This window comes from Miscanthus floridulus, chromosome 17 (genome assembly GCF_019320115.1).
Source record: "Miscanthus floridulus cultivar M001 chromosome 17, ASM1932011v1, whole genome shotgun sequence".
Taxonomy (NCBI): Eukaryota; Viridiplantae; Streptophyta; class Magnoliopsida; order Poales; family Poaceae; genus Miscanthus; species Miscanthus floridulus.
In genome coordinates, this window is record NC_089596.1 from 9479177 (window position 1) to 9501309 (window position 22133).

The 22133-nt window shown below is 50.1% G+C and overlaps 1 protein-coding gene and 1 non-coding gene across 2 annotated transcripts; both read left to right on the forward strand.

The window, feature by feature from the left end:
• The first annotated feature begins 7665 nt into the window (after positions 1-7665).
• TRNAS-CGA (transfer RNA serine (anticodon CGA)) lies at positions 7666-7747 on the forward strand. Its single transcript has one exon. It is a non-coding gene; the product is annotated as a tRNA-Ser (tRNA).
• A 1906-nt stretch (positions 7748-9653) lies between these two features.
• LOC136518472 (MICOS complex subunit MIC10-like) lies at positions 9654-13060 on the forward strand. The gene is made up of 3 exons (XM_066512133.1): positions 9654-9915; positions 11680-11825; positions 12751-13060. Exons 1-3 carry the CDS (start codon positions 9753-9755, stop codon positions 12763-12765), a joined length of 324 nt encoding a protein of 107 aa, XP_066368230.1. The 5' UTR covers positions 9654-9752; the 3' UTR covers positions 12766-13060.
• The last annotated feature ends 9073 nt before the right edge of the window (positions 13061-22133 follow it).

Here is a 22133-nt window from a genome sequence, read left to right on the forward strand (position 1 = left end):
AATAAGACTAGCATTCAAACCCTAACTGCACAAATCCATTTTTACAGCTACAACTTTAAACTAAAACCTGACATATTATAGATCTAGTGCATAGAGAATTTCACAAGGATTCCAAAAAGTCCTCATTTGCTAATTTACGAATTTCCTATGATTTACTATGAAGTTTCAAAGTTTTACCCGATTTACAACAAATAAGTCCTCGGAAGCACTATTCACTTGAGTCAATGACATTGCAGATAGGCCCTTGACAATCGTCGAATTGTCGCGCGAGGTCCTCGACGGGATTTGGAGCAGAGGAGGCGCGGGAGTTCGCTGTTACCGGCCGGAGGAGGCTCGTCGTCGGCGATGGGGCGGCGGTGGAGCACCAGGGACCTCGCGCGCACCCATGGGACAACTCGTCTTGGCACGAGGCAGCTCGTGGTGGCCCGGCCACGTGCGCCGGCGGCCGCAGTAGGCGACTGCACGGTGGCGGCGGAGCTCCCGGCGACGGCGAGGCCGTGGGTGGGTGGTACGGGTTCTGGGAAACCATGAGGAGGTGTTGGTGCTGCTGGCTAGGAGCGGGGAAGCACGGAGGCAGGGAACAGCGGCGGCGGCAAGCTCACTGCTCGGCCATGGCGGCGGCGCCGGTGGCGACGAGCTGCAGGGGCAAAGCCGGCGAAACAACTCGATTGGGAGGTGCGGCGCGAATGGAGGAAGGATTAGGCGGGGTTGGTTAGGCCTGAGGAAAAGCTGGAGCAGAGAAACGGGGCAGCCGTGGAGCTTCGGCGGCGACGACCATGGCGGACGCATGTCGCGGTCGCGCCCTGCGCGCAAACAGTAGAGAGCAAGGGAGAAAATGAGTGAGCAGGAGGGAGGAGGGAGGGCGCTCAGCTGTCCAAGACGAAGAGAGCGAGGCAAGGTGGCGCTCATGCGACGAGCGAGCTCAACCACGCGGCATTCGGTTGCTGTACACAGTCCGCCATGAAGCCACGTAGCACAGTTCAAATTTTCAATTCTACCTCAAAAGTTCGACTGAATATCGATATGTCTCCCTTATTAACTCCTAATCCGTTGCATTCTGGCACAAGATGTAGTAACAAAAGTTGTATAGCTACGCTAGATCTCCAACTTTGCCAATATCAACATTGTCTAAAACTCAAAGGTTTTCAAATTATGAGGCACCAAAGTACACTACACGAAAACTGAAAAGCGTTGAAAGACTTAGAAATATTTTCCGAGTTTTCAAACAGCACTACATGGACTTTTGTGATCCAAATTCAAGCATGTTAGGAGCTGAACTAGCCTATGACCCAAAAATAAAATTTGTTACACTCCTCAAGTACTACAACTTTGTTTAAATAAGTTTGGCCAAGTTTGACACGGTTTGCAAACTAAAAATCACCAAAGGCAGGTACATGGAAATGGAAATCGAGAATTCAGTCATTCCAGACTTAGCCGATTTTCGAACCCTGAAAACAGCACTGGATTCGATCTTGCGAGCGACATTTGACTAGGCTAGGCACTAATTTAGCTCTTGATCCTTAAACAAAATTTGTTCTACATAATATGAACTCCAACTTCTATTTAGGGCCCACCACCATGCAAGCACTCCAAACAGTTGGTCAACGTAGGTCAAAATCCCATCATAAAAAAGACAATTTTAGCTATTCCCACACTTAGAAACATTTTCTGGACATTTGCTCAACATGAACCTTTCATAACTTTTATTCACAAGTGTAAGTAGAGTTGTTTGAGCAAGGTTGCAATGTTTGTTTGTCATTACCTGTTCTTATTTACCGAATAAAGTAATTTAGGCGAGGACATAACTTGTCATTTCATGTAACTTTTTGATTCCAAACTTCACGAAACTTTTCCAATCATCCATGTGGGTGGAAATTGATGTGGGGCACATGAAAGAAGTAGATCCAACATTACGCAAGCGTACCTTTTGGAAAGGGCAACATGTAAGCAATGGTGCATGGTCCAAGTTTAAGTGGTCGCTCATTTTGTAGATTTGATCTTGAAACTTTCATCACCACTTAACATGTCATGTTTGAGTTTAAACCCATTGCTTAATTGGTGACAAACACCTGGGGTGTTACAAAATAGGAGGTGAGTGCTGAACAATATCATAAACATTGTTATCAACAATTTCAGTTTCCTGGTCATCTACATGCTCCACCTACACGCTAACATATTTCTGCTCCTCATCAGAACCAACTGGAGAAATATCTGTGGACAAGCTGTCATTAAACATAACAGATTCATTGAAAACAACGCTCCTGCTCATGAAAGTCTTTTTAGTTTCAGGATTCCATAACTTATATCCTTTAACTCCAGAAACATAACCAAGAAACATACACTTAATGGCTCTAGGTTCTAACTTTCCATTATCAACATGAGCATAAGCAGTGCAACTAAAAACTCTCAACTATAAATAATCAGCAAGCATACCAGATCATACCTCAATGGGAGTTTTCTTATTAAGTGGGATAGAAGGTGACCGGGCGGTGTTAGTAGCCTCAGCCCAAAAACGTCTGTTCATACGAGCATTGGACAGCATGCAGCGGGCCCTTGAGATGATGGTTCGGTGCATACGCTCAGCCACACCATTCTGCTGAGTAGTGTATGGGATGGTGTGGTGCCTGACAATGCCTTCTTCCCTGCAGTAATCATTAAAAGCATCCAAACAGAATTTAGCTCGCTCGGCCTCGCTTCGCTCCGGCAAAAGTTAGCCTTTATCTTGTACATAACTGAATTTGGATCACAACTCTACAAGGTCAAGCTCATCGGCATGGTCTGAAAGCTAATCATGTCGCAACTGAAAGTTTGCACCCCGCCCAAAATGAGTGGAAGCCTAATGGTCATGAGGCCATCGCCGTCTCCAGACTTGCGCGTTCTTCTCGCCCCCACGACTCGCGTGACCCCGACGACCTGCTTGGCACCCCGTCGAGGCTGAAATTTTTGTTTTTAAGCCCTTTTTTTTAAGTTTTTCACAAATCTGCTTCTGGAGGTATCCTTTTTAAAATCTAGACCCTCGTCTCGGCACCATTGTAATTGGCGCCGAGCTTACACGTCTCGGCGCCTAGGTCTTGGGTTGACGTAGGCGTCGACGCAGACGTGACGGTGACTTGGCAGCCACCTTGGCGCTGTAGATCTTAGCGCCAAGCTTGATGCTGTAGATCTTAGCGTCGAACTTGACGCCAAGATCATTGGCGCCGTACTCTGTCTTACGTATGGGCCCTCCCTTTCTTTCTCTCTTCCTCTCTCTTTACCGCTCGCTCGCGTCCTCTTCCTCTGTCTCCCAAGCCAGGGCGCCGCCGCCGCACCGCCGCGCGGAGCCCCGACCGTCCCGCCGTCCCGTCCTGGCTCGTCGCGTCCGCCACGCGCATAGGCGCTCCCTTCGGCGACCTCGGCTGCGGCACGGCCCCTGCTCCCAGCGAGTCGCGACCTCGCCGTCGATCCCATCCTCCGTGTCCCCGTCCTGCTCTGGTCCCAGCGTCCGCGTCCGCGTCCACGTCCCCGGCCCCTGCTCTGGCGTCCGCGTCCGCCCGGCCATGACCCTGGCCCCTGCTCTGACGTTCGTGAGCCTGCCCCTCCTCGCCCGCAGTGGAGGGACTAGTGTCCTGCTGCAAGGCCGCAACAACAGCCAGAGCTATGTTCGTCTCCAACGTCGCGTGCTTTGTTCGTTACATTGACTTAGATAGGTAAATTTTTTGAATATGCAATGTAGGTACTTAGTTAGCTTGAATTGTAATGATACTTTGATTATTTGGTAGTTTCTAGTAAATTTAATGAGGTAGGTAGTTGATTTCATCAGTGAGATAGATATAGTTAGATAACTAGTGACATATAGATATAGTTATTAGATAGCTAGTTGATATAATTAGTGAGATAAATATAGTTAGATAGCTAGTGACATAGTTATTTAGGTAGGACTTATAGCTATGCAGTTAATAGATTGTATTTATATACTTAGGGTGTAGTTGGTTAGTATGTATTAGAGAGGTACTATATAGCAGCTACTTTAGACTAAACGAACTGTATTTTAATTTTTGTTTGAACTACTAGATGGACAACCTAGTGAGCATATATCATAGAGGCACCGTGGAAAGAGATCGCTATGGATATGTTGAGTTTGTTGACATACAAAGCGTGCCTGTGTTATTCAATGAGAAGCCTTCATTTAGTGACTTGGTTGCAAGGGCTCAGGAGGAGCTATATTGCCATGAAACTGATGATGATGATGGCATCACAGTTGAGGGTGTACTTCACCTAGGTTCCCCTCCGAACATTATAAGGAAGATGATTCTAATTGGGTGTGTGGATCCGTGGGAGGACTATGTAAGATCGGCTATGAAGAGCCAGTTCCAAAGTTTGGATGTGGTTGTGCGTTGGGTGGTATTTGATCGCATCCATCATGGGTTTTCCCCAGAAATGAGTCAGCAGGCACATTTTGACCCTCTCATCCTGGAACCTGATATGGATGTGGAGGTTGCGCCTACGGTTTCCGATGCCCAATCTGTCTCCAATGAGATAGTTGGAGATGCTTGTCGGACTCATGATGTTGTGGCAGATTCTCCTCATGAGATTTCTTTGACATAAAATTATCCAAGTAAGTGTCTTATCCGTATTGTTATTGGGAGCTTACCTCCTTCCTTATATCTATTTTTCTCATTATTTCCTCGTATTTCTACTTATGTTGCTGGAGACATTCCTGACAATGTGGATGTGCCCCCTGTTGCTGCGCAAGTGCACTGTAGAGATAAATTTCGTGGCTTCAATAGTGTTGAAATTATGAATGATTCGGGGCTACGACTTCTACAGGATGAGGTGCCATCTAATCTGCTTCTATGCTGCCACGTTCCACCTGCCAGATAGAGTTACACACTAATTTAGAGTGAGACAGCTTTGGCCAATGACTCCGTTCTCGATTGGCGTTGACTTACATAAGTAAGTGTTCTGCTATTTCAATTGTCCCGTTATAGTCCATTTGCATTAGTTCCTATATAAGATGAAGTAATGATGGCATACGTGCATTTTAATATGGTCACATGTATATGGATTGAGATGAATGTGCGCGTATGAAATGCATATATTCGTGTCATATTTTTGTTTGGTTTGCATAAAAAAACAAAGGAAACTCTGTAGAAATTTTCTGCACAAATTTGTTCACGAATAAATCATAAAACTAGCAAGTCATGCAGACTACTGAGTACAACGAGGTCACTTTCCCTTCCTTAGGGCATCGGGATTCTCCTCCATCACTGTCTTCGCTCGGCGCGCACGCTCAAGCTTCTTCTCCCTCTCCTCCCTATACGCAGCAACACGCCTCATTTACTCCTCTTTTTTGTGCTTCTTTTCTGCAGCCGCCTCCTCTCTGCGTCTTTTCTCCATCATCTCTTTGTCCTCTACCTTCCACCGCAACAGTTTCTGCATCCACTCTTTCGGCTTGATCTCAGTGTCGATTCACTGCTCAAAATCGATTGGTTTCAGTTCAGACTTAGAGACGGAGTAACTGTTTGTTGGAATTCACGGGAAAAGATTCGAAATCGATCGAACGGAATCCACGAAATGAATCGAAATAGATGACGACACGAGGCGATCGAGTGCCCTTGATTGGGGTTCGGGCACGGTCGTCGGAATGGCGGCGCGGTTCGGTTGGTTTCAGTTCAGAGATGGAATAGGGATCGAAAACAACCCGATTACTTGTTTTTGTTGAAAAAAAAATCGCGGCAAAGGAACCAAAATCGATCCATCCATCCGTGCAAGATTCTGCTTCCGACGTGTGCTTTATATATAGCGGAAGCGCCGCTCCCTCCCACCTCTGCCTCCAACGCGTGCTTTCTTCACCTTCACGCACGCTCGCATGCACGCCTCCTCCGATCAGTCGATCGTCGTCGATCCACCAGCAGCTGCATCTCGGCGACATGGCTTCCAACGACGATAGCCGCTCCACCGACAATAAGGCTTCCATCGCCCTCCTGCGCCGCGTCCGCGCCGGAGACCACGTCCACTTCGTCCATCACGTCGATGTCTGTGATGCCGTTCCCGAGGTTCTCGTCGCCGACCTGGAGCCGGTGCCGAGCACCGGTGCCGAAGATGACGGCTACAGCAGGATCTGGTACTTCTACCACGCCAAGAAATACAAGAACACCCGAGGCGACACCAGCGGCCACAGGCAGCGCGCGGTCACCGGCGGCGGCGGCACGGGCTGGCACTCGGAGATAAGGCGCAAGGACGTCCAGGGATCCGGTGGCGGCACGTTCTGCACCTTCTCATACGGCCGCAAGACGGAGGCCTCCGCTCGATCGATCGACAGGATGGGGTGGTGCATGGTGGAATACGACTTCGTCGCCGCCGACAAGAAACAAGACGAAGCCGCCGCCGACAGCAGCAACTACGTGCTTTGCAAGATCTACCGCTCGCCTCGCACGAAAGGGAAGTCGGCGCCGGTATCGGCGTCCTCCAGCAAGAACGCCTCGTCCAAGCAGACGGCCAAGAAGAGGAAGGCCAGCGGCGGTGAGCACCCCGAGGCGCCGCCCGCCAAGTCGATCCAGCAGCAAGAACCGCAGGTGCACTGCTATCAGCCAGAAGACGTGCAGGAGGTTGGCGTGCAGCAGGCAGCAGGCCCAGGCGCGGAGTCGGAGCACTGGCACGGGGGTGACAACTTCAACATCGAAGACTTCAACGTCCACGAGTACATGGACATCCTGGAGATGTTGCAAGACGAGCCGAAGCCAGATCCGGAGCCGGAGCATGACGGCCGATTCATCGAGCTACCGTGTGGTCCGGTGTTGGCCGCCGAAGTCACCGCCGGAGATACGACCACGTACGGCCATTGCAGCAGCTACGCTCCGAGTTGGTTGTACACATCTGCAACAGGATGCAGCAGCGGGCTTCTTCAAGTTCAGGGGCATGATCCCCTTCAGGTTCCAGCTTTCCTATCTCATGTGTTAACTGGGGCACAGGGCTTCGGCTACTACTACTAGTTGCTGTATGTGTGCTTGCTGACTAAAGCTGCACGCAAGTTTTTGTAACTGACAAGTTTGCCTAACGATCTTCTCTGCTCTTGTAATTGATGATGATCTGTTCTTGCAATTGTCTTCCTGAAGACTTGCACTGACGCATGTAATGATCGTTTCGATATTGCTTTGTAAAAAAAAACTTATAATTCATCAGCTTTAGTTCAGTCAGCATGTGTTGTGTTCACGGTAAACCTTGCGTTTCCATTGAGAACGACCGACCTGGTTGCTTGCATTGTCTTCTTCAGAGAGTTCAGATTATTCAGTCAACGTGTAATCCTATCATTAGCGCTGTGACGGCTGAAGATCGATCATTCCTTCCCCCTTCGTCCAGCTTGTGTAAGTTAGTTGGGCTCTGCTCCTGTGAAAATCTTTCTGTGATTCACTAGCTTCATCGTGGAGATCATGCAATTATGCTATCCCTGGCAAATGGGAACGACCTGTTGAACTGACTGTGTTAAGCAACCGTGCAATAGTGAGCGTACAGTACTGCAAAAGCGAACATGCACAGCATGTCAGCACCGATGTTACTAGCAGGCAGTGTTACCCAATCTCATCGATCAGTCAATATCAATTCATCCATGTCGCTAATATGAGTATCCAACAAGTGAACTTCATTTATACAAAATATATAAATTACTATGGGAGTGTCGATAGCTAAGTCGATATGTCCGAGTGGTTAAGGAGACAGACTCGAAATCTGTTGGGCTTTGCCTGCGCAGGTTCGAATCCTGCTGTCGACGATTTTTTATTTTTATTTTTTTTGTTCTCCAGCGCAGGTTCGATCAACTGGAAAAAGCAGATACAAAAAATTTCGATATCAGATTTTGATTTTGATCTTTGGTAGTGGTTATTTTCATGAGGAGAATCGTCTTTGATCAAATAGAAATAGCTGCTCTTATCATCTTATGCGCTCTCGTGCCTCCCAACCTGGTAGTGCCTTTCATTCAGAGATCATTTAGGTTCTTTCACGAGAAAGGGACGAAAAACAACGGAGACCACAGCACTAAAAACCACATGAAACAGAATATGGAAGAAGCTTTAGACTGTCCACAGCGTTGTGCGGTGCTGAAAACAGATCCGTACATGCAAGTGGGTACCAATGCAAAGACTCATGTCTACCCACAATGTCAGCACCGGTGCTTCGTTTGTGTGGGCCACCAATAGCCATGCCATGGGGGCCAGCAGCCAGCACCAGTTGCATAGCAGATGGGTGAAGAATACACTTGTTTATTCTTCCAGCACCAGTGAACCTACATGCCACGGTGCTTGATTTTTTCAACTTGGCATCGCACTCTACAATGACATGAGCCGGTGCCTCATCTTTCTCTCTCCTAATTCAGCACCGGTGAAACCCAACGCTGTGGGCAGTCTTATGCGGTAAATTTTCCTTTTTTCTTTGAATTGACATAACTAAACCAATACTGGGTGTTGTGAAACACATGTTGAGACATTATTAGCATTACCGCATTCGTTGAACTAGGTTTCAGGCTAAACAGTTCCCGATCGAATCCCAGCACAAAAGCGGTATGTAGATCGAGTACACAAGCACGAATGCAGCGCAAGATTCACAGCACAACCAACCACTACATGAGGCACCAGACCAGGAAGTCAAATACCAGACCAAGTCACCTTCAACGAGATAGTAGCAAGCTTAAGCCTCATCTGTCGACTGCTGGCAGATACATATCGAGCATGTTCCACAACGTTACCAACCTTAACCTTCAAAAGCATCATAGCATAGATCGGGACGGCAACCACGAACCTTCTTAGAGGCCCCGACTGAGCAATGATGCCATCGAAAAGCTGGATCTCTTCGTAGACATCCATGACATCAACCAAGGAGCTTAGAGATAAACCTAAACCGCCACTCTGTACTTCTGACATAACAACAGCAACTTCTATTGTGGCCTCCACCGCGTGTGCAAGAACTGCTAACGTCGCATCGACTGCGCCAGAACTGCCGATAATCCGCTCTTTAATTGGTTTCCATGGTTCATACATGCTCCATCAATCAGCTGAAGATCATCGTCCTCCTGTGTTCCAATCTTAATCCTCATGTCAAACTCTATCAGAACAATAGAACACATCTCGATACCTCTCTTAGGGCCAGTCATTTCAATCAGAGAACCCTGCTGTAGTTTACAATGTAGTTAAGCATGCCATCCCTCTCATCCCGTGCTGCTCTGTATCGAGCCATCGCTGATGGGGCTTTTGGACAGCAGCACCGAGAAGAATTGGAACATGTGTTGTGGGAAGATGACCATGTGTGTGGGCTTGGAGAACATCATTATTGGCTCCAATCGAGTCTCGGTACGGTCAGCAGGATCACCCTCAACGAAGTCCTCCTGCAGACGCTTGTTGTTGTATATGGCTGCAATTTCGTACGACTATGTCTGGATCCATGCATGTATTCGGTGGAAATAAGACGATTCAGATCTGGATGTGCTGATGCTAACGGCGGCTTGAGTGGATCTCCATCTCCTGCACAAGCGAGGCAGAAGCAGATCGGAGCCAACTGGGGCGGCTATTTGAAGCAAGCAGTAGAACAGGGCAACAGGCCCAATTGTTTCCGTGGCCCGGCCCGAATTGGCAGGCAGATCGGCTTGGCACCCGACCCGACCCGACCCAAAAAAGGCAGGGCACTCGCATCAAGCATCCCCGTCCAGAGCGACGCCGCCCCGCTGTCTCCGCCCCTCTGCCTCTACGCCTCTCTCCCCCGAATCGCGTCGTCCCGTCTCCTCGGCCATGGCGGAGGCGCCCGAGACCGCCGCCCCCACCCGGCCTCCCAAGTCGGGGATCCCGCCGCGGTACGACCTGGACGCCAAGTGGGACGCGTGCCTCGACCTCTCCATCCGCCGCGTCGCCTACTCCTCCCTCGCCGGCGCCTTCGCGGGCCTCCTCCTCTTCCGTAAGGATACTCCCCCATTGCGCTCTGTCTCGTGAGATCTGGTTGCGCCTTGTTTGCTCGGTGTCCTGGCGCTGGATTGCTTGCTGGGTGCGCCTGCTGTTCTAGGGGTAGCGCGACGCGGATGCTCGTCTTCGCTCCATCTTGAACAGCCTGCCCCGATGCCGATGCGGACAAATTGATGCATTCACATTGCACATTGTGCCTGACATATGATTGCTTTTGGGTAGCGTAGATCTCCAATATCGTGCTGTCTGCCTGTCTCCATGATTAACATGGATCGTTTTACATAGTTGGCTTGTAGAGTCTTTGCCTCAAGGGTGGTGATATGCTCTATGTGTGCAAGTGAACTTTTCTTAGGCTAATCTTATTGGGTGGTATGGAGGGACCATTGGACCGATAGGCTGCACTCTGGGAAAATTTAGACTCAACTTGGTGAATGGGGGGATGTTGAAATGTTTGCCTCATCACCTCAATGTTGCTTTCTGGGAGGGTGCTACCTGTGGCTGCGCTGCTTGTTAGGTTCGTGATGCCTTTGGTTACTAATAAAACTCGTGTGCTTTGGGTTCTTCATACCTGCTGAAGTGCTGACTGCCCTAGTATAACGAAGTTGGATATAGAAAACTTCTTGTAGAATGCAGTTTCCCTTTTAGTGCTGAATCACATGTTGTCTAGAGCTCTGCACTGCATATAAATTGTGGCATCCGATTGCACAGGACATGCATATGTACGATTGAGACTGTTAGTGTTCATTATATGTAATCTTTGTTGAAGTGATATAAAGGGAAATTAGACGAATGGTGAGGGTGAAAATTACTCCCTCCGTCCACAAAGAAATGCAATTCTAGTCTACCACAGTACCAAGTTAAACTATCTTAAGTTTGACTAAATATATATTTATAAAAAAAACATCAATATTAAGTATTGTTAGATTTTTCATGAGATTTATCTTCGTAGTATACTTATTTGGTGTCATAAATATTAATTTTTTACCAATATATTTGGTCAAACTTTAGGCACTTTAACCAAAAAATGCATCTAGAATTGCATTCTTTTTGGGACGGAGGTAGTATGTTGCTCATGCCTAATTGTAAGCAGTACAGGGACACACTGTGTTACGACTTTTGGTGATTTATTAGTTTGCTACTTACAGTGAATCCTATAATTTTGTTTGCACAACATGTTTGCCGCTAAAATTGCAATCAACTATACTGCTATAGCATTAGCATATATATGTATTATATATTCTAGGCGATTGTTAAAAGCCATCTGAAAATCATTATCTGATTATCAATTAGTTTCCTGTCTTTTGTTTACGGTATAATGTGCAACCCTTTTACTTGCAATGCTTTTTTTTTCTCCAGAAGTTGCCTTTTTTATATAAAAAAGTGCAGTTTGTTTCCTGTTTCCTGTTTTTTTTTTTTTTTTGTGAATTGCACTTCTTTCTTTTATATGCTATAATGCCTCTTATGTTTCAAGTCCTTATATTCTGAATTGAGATTGTTTCCTGTGTACTGTCTTTTATTTTTGGTTCGTAAGTACTTTAGCTGTCTATTTTTGTGGTTATGCCTGTCAAGCAGTAATATGCTATTCTAGTTCCACCAAACTTCCCAAATTAGTATTAAACCTGCACATCTTAACTTTTTGAACCATCGATAGGCATACACAGAAAATACTAATTTCAAGCGGTGAAACTTTTACTTGCTTGATACAGTGACTATTTAATTTATATTTGTTTTCATGCGGACCTTTTATTTGTTTGTACAGGTAGCCCTACTACTCGCTGGGCATCAGTTGCCCATGGAGCTGGTATAGGGATAGGGGCTGCATACACTGAATGCTCATACTTATTCAATGGTGCTCCTCCAAAGTGGTCACCCAAAGTCTCAACTATTCTTTCTGCTCACTCTGAAGTAATTGCTCTCTCATTCTCCCTTAATCCTGCTTGAACACTCTGCTGACTGGTTTAAACGTCATTATTGCATAACTATAGTCTTCTACTAAATTGCGAGAGATGGTTCCCTCTTTTTGCTTGACTATTGTGTCTTCTTTTTGCTTGACCATTGTGTCTTTTGGTAGAGTTACTCGCTTTCTCTGATTATGAAAGACAAGTTATACTGATTTTGGCTATTCATTAGGCATATTATTTCACAGATAATATGGTCGTCTAAATTCTGAAATGGTGCCTAGTGCATTTATCTTCCAGTTTTGGGACTTAATCGGTGGCGTAGCTAGCAATTTCAGAAGAACTCTCATGATCTTCTGACTTCAACTGGCTTAGCGTATTTTTTGGATGCTTTCTTATAAATACCCACTTGTGGTAATCTCAGAAGTGAAATTTGGTGTACAGAAAAAAAACGGAATGATAACGAAAAGCACAGAACCAGGGTATGGGAGTACTTCTGTAACTATGGATTCTTGTAGTAGTATATTCTGCTACTGCTTGTGTTTTATTTGTTTTGCTTATCTTATCTAGAAGGCTAGTAGCATGTTTAAAACTCATTGTCTATCAGAAATCCTTTAAATGATCATATCCCAGGTCAGCTACATTTTGTGCAATCAGGTATAGTTCTGTTTTATTTTATAGCACACATGAGCCGTGAACAGGATCGTGTATGCTTCAGCAAAACAACTATGAGACAAATTAGCTGTGATGAAGTGAAGTGATGATAATCCGTGTAGTTTTGTATTGCTGCCCTTGTGTGAACTACAGGACAAATTAGCTGTGATGAAGTGATGATTATGAATTTGGTGCTGGTGGTAGAATGTAATGCTAGTGGTGAACCTATGCTTGTATATATTCTTATTGACGTCTCCTTTTTATTGCCCTTTTGGTAGGGAGAAGACAAGTAAACCCTTACAGATAAATCGGCCCATCTCGGTGGAGTTTTGGAGTGTGTGAAGTACTGGTTGTTTCCTGCTGGATATTGCACTACTTGTGGCCATAGTTTGTCATTAAAGTTAGATGCGCCTCATCTGAGAGTTTTGTTGCAAACCTATTCCAATTGTGGTCTGAATGTCTGATGGCCCCCCTGGCAAAGAGCTTTTGCAAGCTGACGTTGAAACGGTGGCTTGGTGACCGGAAATAAATTTTTCATAATATGAACTTGTTCTCAGAATGCTTTGCGCCTTACATGAGTATATACATTTACACATTGCACGGCCCGTTTCTGACTTTCTGGGGCTATTATTGCCTAAGCCAGTGAGTGTTGCACACTAGCACTTTTCAGTTCGTTCCCTGCATCTGCGTACTTCTGAGTTGTCTCCGTCTCTCTGAGTTAGGGATGCATTAAGTCGCCACTACATCCGTTCTAAAAAAAGAATGCAATTCTTTTTTTTCCCAGTCCCTCTGACTCCAAAAGAATGCAATGCTTGTTTTTTGAGAAGTCATACAATTTAAAGTTTGTTAAATTTTTGGGACATTTGTCTTTTGGATATTTAAAGTGATGGTCCTTCGCTGGCGGACATCTACTTTAGAGCATTTTACTAGAAGACACTCTGGTTCGGTGAAATTAGGCCACAGGACACCGTAGACTGGTTGAGGAGAGAGATCAGCGGTGAAATAACATTCTTGTCCCTGCCGCTTTCTTCTTCCCCTCTCGCTTTTCTCTGGGGCCCACAAGATGGAAGGAGACCCCACGAGGCAGCAATGATATGAAATCCCCCATCGCCTCCACTTTTCGCTCTCCTCTCTCTCTCTAACTCGGCCGCTCCTGTTCACCGCTCTGCCATCGTCGGCGATGACTCCACTCCGGCGACCCCACCGACGCCGGGCCCCGCACCCATTCCTCCGATCGCCGCCTCACGCCTTGCGCTCCCCCCCCCCCCCCCCCGGCGAGGGTGCGTGCTCCTGCCCAGATCCGCCCCCGCCTGCTCGTGCCCTTGTCCGCGCACGTCGATCGACAGGAGGTGTAGGCGTCGCCGCCACTACGCGAGTGAGCAAGCGAGCGAGCGGCGGATTCGTCGATCCGCGCGCCCACCATGGACGACTTCCAGGACCTGCTGAACCGCGACTCCAGCCTCCGCCCGCAGGGGAAGGCCACACCCATGTCGGCCGCGCGCTCCTCGGGCCCCTCCGGATCCGCCTGGACCAATACCAGATCCACCGCGGGGTCCGCCTCCGCGGCTGCCGCCCCGTCCGCGGCCTCCTACGACGAGCTCTTAGGGTCCGCCCCGCCGCAGCCGCCCAAGGCCATGCTGTCGCCGTCGCTCGACAACATCTTCGACTCGTTCAAGGACCCCGCCGCTTCCACCGCGTCGCCGCCGCCGAAGCCGAAGCACTCGTCCATGCCGGTGTTCGACAAGCCGGTCTACGACGACGACATCCTCAGCCTAGACGACGACGACACGCACGTGGGGCTCGTGGCGGACAGCGCCGTGGACGCGTCTCCGTCGCGGTGTCCCGACGCTGACGGCGCTGATGGGGCTCCGCCGCGGGGGCCCGCGGGAGCGCCGCGAGGCCGCCATAGCGCTCTTCGAGCTCTGCAAGCTGTCAGAGAACTATCGTCGCGCGGTGCGCGAGGGCGCAGTGCTCGCGCTCACGGACTTCACCGTCGACGGCTCTGCACGTGCCGTCGTGCGGGAGGCGGAGAGGGTGGCGGGGATAGGAAACAAAAAAAAGAGAAAGGGAGAGAGGAAGAAGAAAGCGGCAGGGGCAAGAATATTATTTCACCGCTGTTCTCTCTCCTCAACCGGCTGCAACCGGTCCGCGGTGTCCCGTGGCCTAATTTCACCGAACCAGATTGTCTTCTGGCAAAATACTCTAAAAGTGAGTATCTGCCAGCAAAGGACCGTTACTTTGGATGTCCAACAGACAATTGTCCCTAAAATTTTATATAAAAAAGACACTCATTTATGGTATCAAAATGAGTATGGTCAGATTATTCATGTACTCCCTCCGTTCTAAATTACAAGTTATTTTGACATTTTTAGGTTCATACTAGCTTTTGCTTTTGATAGACATAACGTAAAAACTTATTTGGAGGCATATATTCATATTATTCTCCTAAAACTTGTTAAATTTAAGAAAAGTGACTTCAAATCTAGAATTGCCTTTTTTTTAACGGCTGGCGTGTGCAGATAGGCACCATTTGTCGAGGTGTCGGTGTTTCGAACAAACACCAACTAGTAAATTTATATTTGTTGCGTGTTAGACCCAGATGGCGCGCTAAAGGACACAAGGTTTATACTGATTCAGGCCGAATGTCCCTATGTCCGGTCTACTGCTGCTTGTGTTATTAGCACCAAAAAAGGTTCATAGTAGGGGTACAGACGATCAAGAGAGGGATAGGTCCCAAGTATCTGATGGAATGGTCGAAAGGATACCAAGAGCTTAGCTGCTGCTTGGCTGTGCGTTGTGTTTATGATTGATCCATCCGCTTAGTGGGGTGCACTGCCCTCCCTTTTATAGACAAGGGGGAGCATGGATTACAGATGGGAGAAAGATCAAAAAAACAGAGCCGGGTCTTCCTTTCCTCTTGTGCCTGCCCTCTTGACATGGCAGACTGTGTCAGTGATGGCATGTTCGCTGATCCTTATAGGGTCGTGCCCTAGCCTTATTCAGCAAGTGGATACGTCCCATCCTACACCAGCGGATGGTGCGGCTTGCTAGGGAGCCGAGCTGTGACCCTACGGGGAGTAGATGGGAAAGTGACCATACGTCCGTCACTGTAGATGATGTGAGTTCTATCTTGGATCATAGTGGTTGTCGTATGCTTGTGTCAAGATCCACGTCCGAGGGCTGATGGCGGCGCCAACAACACTGTAAGATAAAAGTTGACGCCTACAACACTGTTGGGGCTCTATCATGCCTGAAAAAACTTAAAGCGCATGTCCCGTCGTATCCTGACGGTACCTTCCTACAGGCGTGCAGGGCATGGTCCTCGGTACTGCGGTTGAATCGAATGTCCTGTCTTACCCTATGCTCATCATTATGAAGGAGCAGGGTGTAGTCGTCGGGCGGGGCAGAGCCAGCCCTCAGCCATCGGGCGAGGCGGAGCCAGCTCTCAGTCGTCGGGCGAGGTGGAACCTGCCCTCAGCCGTCGAGCGAGGTGGAGCCAGCCCTCAGCCATCGGGCGAGGTGGTGCCAGCCCTCGGATGTCGGGTGAGGCGGAGCCAGCCCTCAGACGTCGGACGAGGCGGAGCCAATCTTTAGTCCTCTGGGCAAAAAGTGTAGCTGCGTTCTTATCTGTTCGGGAGCATCAACGTTTGATGGTTATTAGTTTCACCTCATCGAGTACCCCACCCGACAATAGCCCCCGAGCCCTCGAGCCCCCGGGTGATTCGGATAGAATCGCCCGGGGCGTGATTTGACTTGCTGGAGGGTGCGCGCGAGCGCACCCGACGGGTGTAGCCCCCGAGCCCCCAGGTGATTCGGATAGAATCGCCTAGGGGTATTTTGATTCGCCAGAGGGTGCGCGCGAGCGCACCCGTCGGGTGTAGCCCCCGGGTGATTCAGATAGAATCGCCCCAGGGGGGTAATTTCGGACCCTTCGCGGGTATGGCTGTGAGATTCGGTTTTTGACAACTAGGCAATTTAAAGGGAACCCTGGTATCCTGTTCATGGGGATTCATCTAGGGTCAACCCGGTTGAGACTTGATTGCGGATCGAGACTCCTTTGAGGCTCGTGCGCCTGAGTTTTGGCTGTTCGTGGGCCCATCCCTCGTTGGGACGATCGTCAAAACTATTGGGCCAGCCCTCGAACTCCTAGGCCTAGGCAGGCCAGAGAAATGCTTTTTTGACCCGTATCCCCTCTACGGGAAAAGAGTCTTGGCCTGCTCGGGAAGGCAAAACGTTCGGCGCGACCTTGGTGGGAAAGGATAAGGATCGCAGATGCATATGCCGCGACATGACGTGGGGGTGTATTGTGGCAGGCATAGAGATCTAGGCAGACGGTTGCCCTTCTCGCATCAGTTGCCCCTATAAAACCAAGGGGTTCGCCCCTAGGGTTCCATACTTTGCCTCCTCGTCATTGCATTTACAACCTCCGTCGCCAATCGCCTGAGCCTCCCACGCCCGCATCGTAGCCGCCGTCGCCAAGCTCGCATCCAACCACCCCTCCCAATTATTCGATGGAACCGTGGTGCAGATCCGATATCACCCTTCAGCGCCGGGAGGGCCTCGTTCGCCATGGCCTCCTTTGCCCGTGGACCACCATCGACGAGTGGCGGTTGCCCGGTAATGAGGACACGTCGTCACCGCCCGAAGGGTATGTCGTGTCCTTCGCTCACTTCCACGAGCGGGGATTCGCCATACCTACCCACAAGTTCCTTCGGGGGCTGTTGGATTACTACAAGGTGGAGTTGCAACACCTTACTCCCAATGGGGTCTAGCACATTGCGGCGTTCATCGCCCTGTGTGAGGGGTTCCTAGGGATTAGTCCCCACTTTGACCTGTGGCAGTATCTCTTCATCGTCAACCTTTTGAAGAAGCGGGTTGGGAAGCAAGAGCTGAGCGTGCTGGTGGGATGTGCCGGCAATCATCTCCGCAACAACCGGGTGAACGAATACCCGTCGATGTGTCTGTCGAGCTCCAACAAGGGGTGGCATTCACATTGGTTTTACGTCAAGAACGACGTTGCCGCCCCCTTGCCAGCGTTCTCCGGGTGCATCATCGAAGAAGTCCCGGAGTCATGGAAGTGGGGTGTCCTGGACAAAGCCAAGAAGAAGATCAAGGACCATCTCGCCGCCCTCCAAATTCTAAAGGAGAGGGGCGTGAAGGGATTAGGGATCATCGGTGCCTACCATACGCGAAGGGTGGCGTCGCTGATGAGCCAAGTGCTTCCCTTGTACCTGATGGCGCCTGGGGCGTCGCTCGAAGGGACGACACTTGTCGACGAAGCGCTGCCCCCCTCCAAAGTGGCACAGCGCATCAAGGAGGCGATGGAGCCTTCGAAGGACAACGCCGGCATTGTCCTTGATTTCGTGTATCCGGTGTCGGGGCATCCTCCAATGCGGTCGAAATCGGGGTTCATCGACTTCGTAAGATCTCTTTCCCCGTGCCTCCTTTTTACTTGAATTCCTGACCCCTTGATGCTGACCTCAGGATAGCGGGACCAGCCGAAGAGACTCAACTTTGTGGATAGCCCAGCTCTGCTACCAAAGGACCGGCTCATGGCGACGGCGAATCGCACCGTGGCCGAGTGGGATAGGAAGACGAAGGAGCTCAAGAGGAAGAAGATGCTATAGAAGCAGCAAGCATGGGAGCGAGGAGAGGAGACAGACAGTGACAACGACGATGACGACGACAACGAGGAGTATGATGAGGTAGTTGTCGACATTGAGTGGGGCGACCTGGGAGGCGAGGACGTGTGGACAGGTGCCCACTCGTCAATGCAGGGACCCTTCCCGCTCCACACCAGGGAAGATGCAGCCATGAGGCCGACGGAGGCGGGCCAGACGGTTGGCCCATCTTCAGGACCGGTGGGAGAGGAAGGATCCGTCGCCATGCCTGAGGTGCTGGTGGAGGGGGCGGCTCCACTGTCGTGCCCCACGAGCTGATAGGGGCGGGCGGATCTACCGCCGTGCCTGAGTGTTGATAGAGAGGGGTGGCTCCGCCGCCGCACCCTCAGAGGCAAGGGAGATGAGCCCCTCTACCTAGGAGCAGGGGGCAAACTCAAAATGGTCCCGCCCAGACGAATTGGAGCAGGAATCTAGGGGTTCGTCCCCAAAACATCCCTACCGCCCAACAGCGCCAGCGTAAGTCACCAATTCCTCTATTTTTTGTTTTTTGTTTTTTTGTTTTTCAGTGTGACCTTATGACTTTTAACTCTTGTAGAGTCTTGAGATGGGGCCATTCTTTGGTGCTGACGCCCAAGAAGAGTGTTGCTCTTCAGGTGGGACAGGCGCCATCGCTCGACATTGCTCCTGTTTTGGGTAGGAGCGGAGCCGATGTTGTAGCCTCATCGGCCGGTCAGGCGCCGCCTATGGTGGCACCCATGCCCTCGGGGGTCGCCGAGTAAACGGCGGCAGAGGTGATTCCGCTACCTATGTCGGAGCGGACGGAGCTACCGCTCACGCTTGTGGCGCCCTCTGTGGTGGGTGCGGCGCCACAAGCCGAGGCCTCGGCATCACAAGCGGAGGTGGCCGTGACCGTGACAAGCCAGGCGCAGCCAAACACAACCACGGTGGTGTCCGAGGGAGCGGTGCCATCTATGCCACCGACGACCCAAGCGACGGCGCCCGAGGCGGGCCGGATGAAGGGGGACATGGATGGAGGGTCCCCGGGCGTTGTGGCGGTGGTGGAGAGGACCAGCGGGGGGTCGCCCTTGGCCCTAACATTAGGGGGTCATCGCTCGCAAGCGTGGGGTGAGTCGCTGCTCCAGTGGATGGATCCTCGAGACCCAACGTCGATTCTCTTCTCGCTCGATGATGCTACCAAGAGCATAGAGCGGGAGAGTCTTGATGGAGGGATCTTGGCTATGATGGATGTCCTGAACCTGGCTAGGGGTGTCCTGCGTGACGTCATTGTTCCCACTGGCTGGGTATCCGCTTGATATTCCCTCTCGCTTTCTTCTTTCTTCATGTATTTTTGACACTGGTCTTCTTTTCAGTCCCTTATTGCCCATAGCCAGGAGAAATCCTGGATCCTCCGTGAGCAGAAGGTGGAATGGGACCACCTCACTAAGGATGTTTATCTGTTGCCACAAACCTTGCCGCTAACCTTAACATGAGGAAGAGGTCTGACGCAACAACTGTTTCAAAAAAAGGAGGTATTTATACCTTTATCAGCCCCCGAGTGAGATCCGACCCCTTACGGTTGCTGGGGCCAGATGTTATTGGAGACCAAAGCGAGGGTAGCGAACTTACTCTTGTATCCACACGTATCCCGTATTTAGGATTTTAACGATCATTCCATGACCGTGTGTTTTGTCTTATTGCTGGCCCGACCTTCCCCGAGCCCCCGCGCATGGCGGGGATTCTATCAAGGGTCAGCTCATTTTTGTGACTGTTGCTCCATTCGTGGTTTTCACAACTAGAGGGGTTGAGGTGACATCGCCTGCCTTGACAACTCGAGGGACGTGCTTGATGAGCTCGCTAACGGGGATGTTCGAACGAAATCCGGCTCTGTTGCTTGTGACAGGATCGACATAGCCCTCGGGTGGCATACCGTTGTTCCATAACCCGCCTTTTAACAGATTCCCCCTCAATGGGGATTCTATGGGCTCGGCTAGAGGCTGGATTGAACTAGAAGGTTGAGATGGCCCTATCTACCTCTATGCGGGTTAGGTAAAGGCCGCTGAGGCTCATCTGCATTTTCTCCCCTAGCTCTTGTTCGACGCGAGGCAGCCTTGGGCCCTTCATGGGCTAGCCTTTGAACCTCAGTCTCCTAATCTAGGATCGGGCAGCTCAAGCCACCAAGCCCCTTGGGGTCTTATAGGGGTCGGCCATGTTTTACGCATCACCCCATCCTCGGTTTCCGCAACCGGAGGGGCTGAGCTAACAATACTTGCCTCGATGGCTCGACTGTCGTGCTCAATGAGGTCACTAACGGGCATGTTCGTGTGGAATCTGGGTCCATCATTCGCTGATGGGTTCGGTAGAGCCCTCATGTGGCATTCCACTACTTCTTAACCCACCTCCCAGTAGATGCCCGAGCTGTTTGATAGGTTCAGGTGGCCCGTTGGCCTCTCCTCGATGGAGATTCTGTGGGTTTGGCTCAAGGTTAGAATCGAACAAGAAAGGTCGAGATGTCCCTGTCCGCTTCTAAGTGGGGTCGGGCAAGGCCACTAGGGCTCATCTCGATTTTTCTCCCTTGGCTCTGTTCGACATGAGGCGGCCTCGAGCCCTTCGTAGGTCGGCCTTCGAACCTCGGTCAGTTGCCGCTCATATCGAATGAGGCGACTACCGCTTCGTGACGTGACACGAGGCGTTGAGATGCATCGATTGCATATGCAACGCTTTGGATGTATGGGATTAATGTATGATTTAATTGAAATGAAAGCGGGGGTAGATAATGTTACCTTGGTGGCATGAGCGATGAGCAACTCTTACTGGATATGTCCATGTGGGGTTTGGGTCCAACGTTTGCAACGGGGCCGGCGTGACCTGCATGAGCATCGTAATTTTTCATTTCTGTCTCTCGGTGGTGATCCGAGCTATTCGATTAACTTAGGCAACCTGACTGCTTCTCCTTGAAGGAGATTCTATAGGCGGACCCCTCCGAACCCTTATCGAGAAGGCGGATGCTGAAGCTTGGGGTGCGGGGAACTGTGAATTCGATTATGCTGGTGAACAAAAACACCGTAGCCGTCGAGGCGTAGGGTCTAGCGGTTCGTCTAGTTTTACTCAAAGTTTTACATCCGCACACCGTGTTTCTGGTTTTAAACATAAGGAGGGGTCGGGCAAGGAGGATGTCGAAATAGGTAGACACTCTCGGTAGCCCCCGAGTGATATCCGTGCCCCTGTCGTTGCTGGGGTCGAAGGCTTGGTAGTGAAATTAACACACAAAGTAAGTAAACAAAGGTGCTTATCTTTCAATGGCCGTTCGTTCGGCATTCACCTGGGCTATCTAATCGAACCAGGAGGCCTGTTAGGCTCCCCTTGATGGGGGTTCCAATGTTGGGTCCTTCTAGGTCCTGCCTAGGGAAGCAAAGAGTCGCCTGTATGCGGGTGCGCCTTGTTTCTCGCGCCTAGCACATAGTAGTGGCGGGCCATGCCCGGGCCACATCCCATTTGACTAGGCGCCGTCTCATTGAGAGGGTGTGTCCTGTCGGTCAAGGCGCGTCCCCTCGAATTCCCATCAGTATCGAATTCCCATCTACATTGAATAGGGGAAGGGAGAGAGTTTTTCGTCCTAACCTTTCCCCTTTCCTCAGCTACTGCGCCTCTTCCTTAAATAGGGAGGGGGAAGGGAGTTCTCATCCCATTCCTTCACCTCTTCCTGAGCCGCTACCTCTCCTCCTTTCTTCTTCTCGCATGTCACAGCAGTTCCTAAGTGAGAGAGGATAATGCGAGGGAGAGGAGAACTCACATATCCGTTTGTCAATCCAGAGTGCGATGTTGAGCTAGAGGTCATCCAACGTAGATGAGATGGTGCTGGCCACCTTTGTCGAGAAGGGGCCACTACTGATGAAGGAGGAGGCGCACTAGAGGGTGCTGAGTGTCGTTGGCTTTTGAAAGGATCAAGATGCCCAAGAGGGGGGGGTGAATTGGGCTAATTCTAAATTTTCTTGCAATAATCAAATCCTACGGATAGCCCAATTAATCCCTTGTGCCTAGAA

Excerpts from the sequence above, each read along its gene's own strand:
- LOC136518472 (XM_066512133.1), top strand. The coding sequence starts at position 9,753 with ATGGCGGAGGCGCCCGAGACCGCCGCCCCCACCCGGCCTCCCAAGTCG. Across the intron at positions 9,916-11,679 it reads CGCGGGCCTCCTCCTCTTCC|GTAGCCCTACTACTCGCTGG; the intron begins GTAAGGATACTC and ends TTGTTTGTACAG.